Source organism: Bos indicus x Bos taurus, chromosome 28 (genome assembly GCF_003369695.1).
Source record: "Bos indicus x Bos taurus breed Angus x Brahman F1 hybrid chromosome 28, Bos_hybrid_MaternalHap_v2.0, whole genome shotgun sequence".
Taxonomy (NCBI): Eukaryota; Metazoa; Chordata; class Mammalia; order Artiodactyla; family Bovidae; genus Bos; species Bos indicus x Bos taurus.
The window spans coordinates 21,915,803-21,923,881 of NC_040103.1; the positions used below are offsets into that span (position 1 = coordinate 21,915,803).

At 37.9% G+C, this 8,079-nt stretch overlaps 1 protein-coding gene across 1 annotated transcript in view; it reads right to left on the reverse strand.

The window, feature by feature from the left end:
* LOC113885227 (AP-2 complex subunit mu-like) overlaps positions 1 to 2,689 on the reverse strand; it is a 193,491-nt gene extending 190,802 nt beyond the window's left edge. Inside the window, 2 exon segments of the mRNA XM_027530347.1 lie at positions 858 to 983; positions 2,633 to 2,689. Coding sequence (XP_027386148.1) covers positions 858 to 983; positions 2,633 to 2,689 — 183 coding nt within the window.
* Positions 2,690 to 8,079: the final 5,390 nt, after the last annotated feature.

Here is an 8,079-nt window from a genome sequence, read left to right on the forward strand (position 1 = left end):
AGTGCTGTACAAGATATGTAAATAAATAAAAATCATCTCTCAAAATTAAAGGAAGAAATTAGATCATTAAAGGGGCTTTAAATAATATACATTTATATATTTGATTGAAAAAAAATAATAAAGGGGCATAATCTTCTGTCAATATAGCAAACAAACTATTTAAAAAAATCCTAGAAAAGAGCACCTGCAAGGTTATAGATAAAGAAGAAAAACTATAATGTTATGTTGAGATGAGGGTAAAGTAAGAAAATTCCTTACAGAAGGAAAATTACAAGAAAGCACAAATCTAGAGAGGCAAGCAAGAACTGAAGCTGGCATTCACCCTTGTCTAGCAACCCTGAATTTGGTTTTTAATGGGCATTTATACAGCATGATACAAAGCTTGACACAAGCACAGTGAAAGACAGCACCAAAGACTCTGAAATCTATGGTCTTAAAAGATAACACTTAACATGTGCAGTAGGGTAAATTCTATTTGTTTAGGAGGGAAATTAACAGAGTTTTTTTTCCTCAGCCTTGGCTCTTGGTAGGAAATCAACACACATACACCACACACACACACACACACACACACACACACACACACCACACTTACACCACAGACACACAGACATTCATTAAAACAAAAATTCTAGGATGACTTAAGAAGTACAACCTTGCCCTTATATGGATTTGAAGTTATAATTTACATTAATTCTTGACATTAAAACACAAAATACATAACTGAGTTGGTGTTAATCCCAGATAGGAGGCGCCTCGGCTGGAAGGGAAGTCAGAGGGTCCGGCCGCGCGGGAAGAGCCCCGGGACTACGGGCACCTGGAGAGGAGCGCGCGGGCCTGGAGGCAGCCTGTCTCACCACGCCTTCCTGAGGGACTGGAGACTTAGTGTTCCGAACCGGGTCGGGAAGCGGCCGTTTGTCCTTCCCCCAAATGCCCAGGAAACGGCCCTTCTCTGCACCCACCCCCGCCCGGGCAAATCTTCTCTGGAAAAACACAATATGACATAAACTTCAATCTGCACCCTTAAAGCATGAACTCAAAAACACCACACAACACAATTCATCCTGAGCATCAAACCTGGACTGGCATCTCGTTTCATACATGATATTTTACATGTTTCAATGCTATTCTCCCAAATTTTCCCACCCTCTCCCTCTCCCTCAGAGTCCATAAAACTGTTCTATACATCACTGTCTCTTTTGCTGTCTCCTACACAGGGTTATTGTTACCATCTTTCTAAATTCCATATATATACTAACGCATATATATGGAATTTAGAAACAAAACCAAGAAGAAACAAAAAGCTACAGAAGAAGATTCTTAAAGACAAACAATGAAACTATTAGATGTAAAGTGTAGTAAGTGTTTTAATAAATAAAAAGAAATTTTCTGTTATCACATTGTAAGGAGCTACAAAAAACAGCCATAACATTTGAGAAAGGAATATGTAAAACTTTTAGAAACTAGGAATGCAAGAATTGGCATTAGAAATGGACTGAAATAGGACTAGATCCTTCAAGTTTAAGACAGGTAATCTGAGAGCTACAAAGAGCAATAATTTTGAACACTTTGCACTTTCACTCATTTTTTTTCTTTTTTATTCTGAAAATATGCTCTGGTAAAAAGTAAACATGTATGCTGTAACATTTTTGCTATTTTAAATATAAATTTCAGTAGCATTAGTTATATTACATTGTTGTACAACTATCACTATCATCATCTACAGAAAAATCTCCATTTTTTCAAACCCAAACTCTATTACCTATTAAATGTAACTCCCTATTCCCCCCTCCTCTTGACTCCAGACGACCACTATTTTATTTTCTATCTCTAGGAATTCGACTACTCTAGCTACCTCTGGCTTATTCCACTTAGCATAATGCCTTTGAGATCTTTCCACGCTGTAGCTTGTGTCAGTATTTCATTCCTTTTTAAGGCCAAATAACATTCAATTTATGTATGTCCCGCATTTAGATTATCCATTCATCCTTTGATGTATATTTGCATAGTTTCCACATATGGCTATTGTGAAGCATTCTGCTATGAATAGTGTTGTACCACTATCTGAGTCATGTTTTTAATTCTTTTGGTTACATACCTGAGAGTGGAATTGCTAGATAGTATTATGCTATAATTCTGTGTTTAACTTTTTGTATAATCATTATAAAGAAAAAGTAATTTTAAAAAAAGAAATTTTCCATAGCAATTATGCTATAATTCAAATAAATGTGTGCAAAAATTTATATGCAAAAGTTACACATTTTATTGAAAGACCTTAGAGATTGTGTAAATAAATAAATAAATAAAAGGACATCCTATATTTTCAGATAGGAAGACTTGAAATTGAAAATATTAATTTTGTCAAAATAAACTTGTTAATAGTTTGTGGGATCTTAGTTCCCTCACCAAAGATCAAACCCAGGCCATCAGGGAACGCATTGAGTCCTAACCACTGGATCACCAGAAAATTCCAAAAATTATATGATTAATTTTTAGAAACTTGAGAAGTTAATTTCAAAAAATTATATTCAAGCATGAAAAGCAAAGTATAAATAAGATATTCCTAAAGAAGATTAAGATTTCCTCACCCCAATCATGGTTTTTATAATGCTATACTAATCGTGCATTGTACGTTTTTAAACTTCAATTTTTCTGCTGCCTCAATATCCTCACAAACAGGTGTGATCATCCTGCTAGCGACCAGATGCACCAAATGTAATAAAACTGGTCCCTGCCACAAGCTCTCCTTCTTGCCCTTGCCTGACTGACCCAGTGACGTGCAAACAAATCAGTGGAATTCCCTCATGTCTTTTACTTACTCCACACAATCTCCTATAAGGGAACTTACCCATAGGCACTGCTCTCTCTGCTTCCCTCACAGCTTGATTGAGACTGCTTCTTTAATGCTTTCCCCTATATGAGAACCACTCTTGGAGTGCAGTGACTCTGCTTGGCTAGGACCTTTGACTATAATAAGCCTTTTTTTTTTTTTTTCTCCTGTGCTTCTTCAGTTTACCCCTTGTAAGTGTACCTGATTGACCATCACCTCAAAGAACAGAAAAAAAGAACTTGTGTTAGTGAAGTAGGAATAGAACACTCTGTGATGAAACTAAATAAAAAGCTAGGAAATGAAACTGTGCCTACATGGAGATTTTATATATTATCAGGCACCATTGCCAAATAGTAGTAAGAGACTTAAAATAAAATACATAATGCTGTGAGATTTAATTATACATATAATAAGAAAAGATGATCCCTACTTTAAATCATAAACAACAGTGATTCAATATAGATCAAAGAATCGTATATGAAAAGCAAAAGACAAATTGTACTGGAAAATATAAAGCTTTTTTTTTTTTTGAAGAGGAATATAATTTTCAAAAACAGACAAAAAGTTCAAGCCAGAAAAAAATAGACTTAAAAGTAACAATTTTATGGAAGGAAAAAAAGCTATAGCTTTTTGCATCAACATGAATAATTTTAAAACATAACATTAAAAAAAGCAAAATAAGGCCATTCATACACGTTTCAAAAGGAGAAAAAATAAACTATATGTTTTCCAAATAACATATAAATTGTGAAGAGAATTCACAATTCTCAATTCACAATACTGTAAATTGTGAAGAGAACCAAGAGAATGAAGGGAGTAAAGAAAGCTAGTGGAAGTCGCTCAGTCGTGTCTGACGCTTTGCTATCCCATGGACTGTACCTTGCTGGGGTCCCCATGGAATTCCCTCCATGGAATTCTCCAAGCCAGAATACTGGAGTGGGTAGCTGTTCCTTTCTCCAGGGGCTCTTCCCAACCCAGGAATCGAACCGGGGTCTCTTGCCTTGCAGGCCCATTCTTTACCAGCTGAGCTACCAGGGAGCCCAGGGAATGCACACTGCTGCTGCTGCTGCTAAGTCACTTCAGTCTTGTCCAACTCTGTGCGACCCCATAGACGGCAGCCCACCAGGCTTCCCCATCCCTGGGATTCTCCAGGCAAGAACACTGGAGTGGGTTGCCATTTCCTTCTCCAATGCATGAAAGTAAAAAGTGAAAGTGAAGTCGCTCAGTCGTATCCGACTCTAGTGACCCCATGGACTGCAGCCTACCAGGCTCCTCCATCCATGGGATTTTCCAGGCAAGAGTACTGGAGTGGGGTGCCATTGCATTCTCGGAAAAGATGATTCAGGAGATTTCAAAGCCATTAGTCATTTTTTCCTTGTTATGTTAGGCAGTGGTTACACAGATGTTACATTTATTCTTATATCTTAAACTCTACACATACATTATATATAACTTTTTAAAAGGCACTGCTCTTTAAGAAGTTTTAAGTATACAGAAACTTGGAAAGTTTGTACAGAGTCTATGTGTAAAAAAAGCTGAGTGCCGAAGAATTGATGCTTTTGAACTGTGGTGTTAGAGAAGACTCTTGAGAATCCCTTGCACTGCAAGGAGGTCAAAACCAGTCAATCCTAAAGGAAATCATTCCTAAATAGTCATTGGAAGGACTGATGCTGAAGCTGAAACTCCAATATTTTGTCTACCTGATGTGAAGAACTGACTCATTTGAAAAGACCCTGATGCTGGGAAAGATTGAAGGCAGGAGGAGAAGGGGATGACAGAGGATGAGATGTTTGGATGGCATCACTGACTCCGACATGAGTTTGAGTAAGCTCCCGGAGTTGGTGATGGACAGGGAAGCCTGGCGTGCTGCAGTCCATGGGGTCACAAAGAGTCGGACACAACTGAGCGGCTGAACTGAACTGAACTGATGTGTATTGACTTTCCCCTATTATCTACATTTTTCATTAGTGTGGTATATTTGTTGCAATGAATGAACCAGTACTAATATACTAACATGAGCTTGAGTCCATACTTTATTCAAATGTTCTTTCTTTTTACATAGAGTTCTTTTGCTATTTTAGGATCCCATCCAGAATGAGATATCAAATTTAGTAATCATTCTCATTAGGATACTCCTAGCAGTAACAGTTTCTCGGGCTGTCCTTGTTTTCGATCACTGTGATATTTTTGAGGAATACTGGTTAGATATTTGGCAGAATGTCTCTCAATTGGGATTTATTTGGCATACTTATTATGATTAGATTGGGGTTATGTGTTTTGGGGACAAAGACCACAGAGGTAGGTGCCATTTTCATTATATCAGGAGGACCAACTAATAACACGACATCACTTCTGATGTTAGTTTGGACCACTCTACATTTTTTTAAATAAATACTTGTTCAGTGTTACCTCCCTTTGCACTCATTTTACATGTTAACAAGGTAGTCCCTGAAGCTAGGCTTCAACAGTACGTGAACCGAGAACTTTCAGATATACAAGCTGGATTTAGAAAAGGCAGAGGGATCAGAGATCAAATTGCCAACATCTGTTGGATCATAGAAAAGGCAAGGGCATTCCAGCAAAACATATACATTTTCTTCACTGGCTATGCTAAACCCTCTGACTGTGTGGATCACAACAAACTGTGGAAAATTCTTAAAGACATGGGAATATCAGACAACCTTATCTGCTTCCTGAGAAACCGGTGTGTAGGTCAAGCAGCAACAGTTAGAACCGGACATAGAACAATGGACTGGTTCCAAATTGGGAAAGGAGTACATCAAGGCTATATATTATCATCCTGCTTATTTAACTTACATGCAGAGTTGCTGCTGCTGCTAAGTTGCTTCAGTCGTGTCCGACTCTGTGTGACCCCATAGACGGCAGCACACCAGGCTTCCCCATCCCTGGGATTCTCCAGGCAAGAACACTAGAGTGGGTTGCCATTTCCTTCTCCAATGCGTGAAAGTGAAAAGGAAGCCACTCAGTCGTGCCCGACTCTTCGCAACCCCATGGACTGCAGCCTACCAGGCTCCTCTGTCCATGGGATTTTCCAGGCAAAAGTACTGAAGTGGCATGCCATTGCCTTCTCACATATGCAGAGTACATTATGAGAAATGCCAGGCTGGATGAATCACAAGCTGAAATCAAGATTGCTGGGAGAAATATCAATAACCTCAGATATGCAGATGATACAACTCTAATGATGGAAAGTGAAGAGGAACTAAAGAGCCTCTTGATGAATGTGAAAGAGAAGAGTGAAGAAGCTGGCTTAAATCTCAACATTCAGAAAACGAAGATCATGGCATCTGGCCCCATCATCCCATGGCAAATAGATGGGGGAAAATGGAAGCAGTGACAGAGTTTCTTTTCTTGGGCTCCAAAATCACTGCAGATGGCAACTGCAGCCATGAAAATTAAAAGATGCTTGCTCCTTGGAAGAAAAACTATGACCAACCTAGACAGAGTATTAAAAGCAGAGACATCATTTTGCCGACAAAGGTCTGTATAGTCAAAGCTATTTTTTTTTTCCAGTATCATGTATGGATGTGAGAGTTGGACCATAAAGAAGGATTAATGCCAAAAAATTGATGCTTTCAAACTGTGGTGCTGGAGAAGACTCTTGAGAGTCCCTTGGACTGCAAGGAGGTCAAACCAGTCAATCCTAAAGGAAATTAGTCCTGAATATTCATTGGAAGGACTGATGCTGAAGCTGAAACTCCAATATTTTGGCTACCTGATGTGAAGAACTGACTCATTTTAAAAGACCCTGATGCTGGTAAAAATTCAGGGCAGGAGGAGAAGGGGGAAACAGAGGATGAGATGATTAAATGACATCATTGACTCAATGGACATGAGTTTGAGCAAACTGGGAAATAGTGAAGGACAGGGAAGCCTGGTAGCTGCAGTTTGTGGGGTCACAAAGAGTTGGACATCAATGAGCAACTGAAAAACACAACACCTCTAGTAGACTCCTCTATCTTCCTTTGAAACATATGAAAAACAACATAAAGAATTTAAGACTTCCTACTTTTTCTCCCTATCAACTATCTTTAATTTAGATGGATAAAAAACATTCATGTGTGGCACTTTCTGACATCACTGATTTTGGCTTTACAGAAAGATTTCAGGTTTGTAAATTCAGCCTTTGTTCTCTCATATCAGGTTTAATTTTCCCTGTTGTGCCCTATATTTTAGGGAAGAAATACTGGGTTTCATTCTCCTCTAACTTTCACATTACTTTACGAGAAAACATGATCAGTCCTCTAACAGATTCATTCCATTTTTTTTCCCCAGAAAAATTCTCTTTGATAGCCTAAGAAAGTGATAATTTCAACAGACACAGGGTTGGTTTTCTTCCCTCATTCCTGACATGCATATTCTTCTGTGGTACACGGTTATGTCTCCAAATATAGGTTAAGGCTTCCATGGAAGGAAAATTAAATTCATTTTTTCTTACCATGCTTCTAGATTATGGCACTTAGATTGCTTAAATCCACGATTGATTGATAAGCTGTTCTACTTTTCAAAATAAATATTTTAATACATGCTAAGTTCTCTTTTGATACTGGAACTTCCATTCAAAAATTCAATAAGGAATTTAAGTTGCAATATTGCTGTGTTATACTCAGTTAAGTAATTTTTTTTTTTCAGAAGAAAAAACTAAGGAAAAGAGGTCAACCCATTTTCTTAAAGGTAATGCTATATAATAGTTTAAATAGGATTAACCTCAGTTTTTTCCTGTTTTCTTCTCTTTATAGTAACTTAGATTTTGTGCAAAAAATAAAGCAAGAAATGTTGTCTTAACAATACAAACTGTACCTGGTGTTCATATACTGCCTCAAATTTATTTAGCAAAACTGAAAAATCAGAAAAGAACTCCAAAGGTCATTCCAACCCTCTTATCCACTATATATGATTTGCACCTTTGCTATGAATTTCAATCAATAGTATTTCAGACTGCCTTGGGCAGGGTGACAGAAGGGACTGCACCAGGGAGAAAGGAAGAGTAAGGGGAAGGTCATAGCAAGGTAGCAGGGTATACTTTTACAAATCACATGTTACATTTTGTATCATCATCCCATCAAACACAGCTTAATGTTTGACAACTTGCACCATACTGTTTGAAAGTTCCTTGTAAACCCATCATTCCAGGATATTTGACATAAGCATAAGCACTCTTTTCATCTTTTTTCATGTGTCAGAACCTACCATATCCTGATAAAATGTATCCTTGTGACCAACTCTGA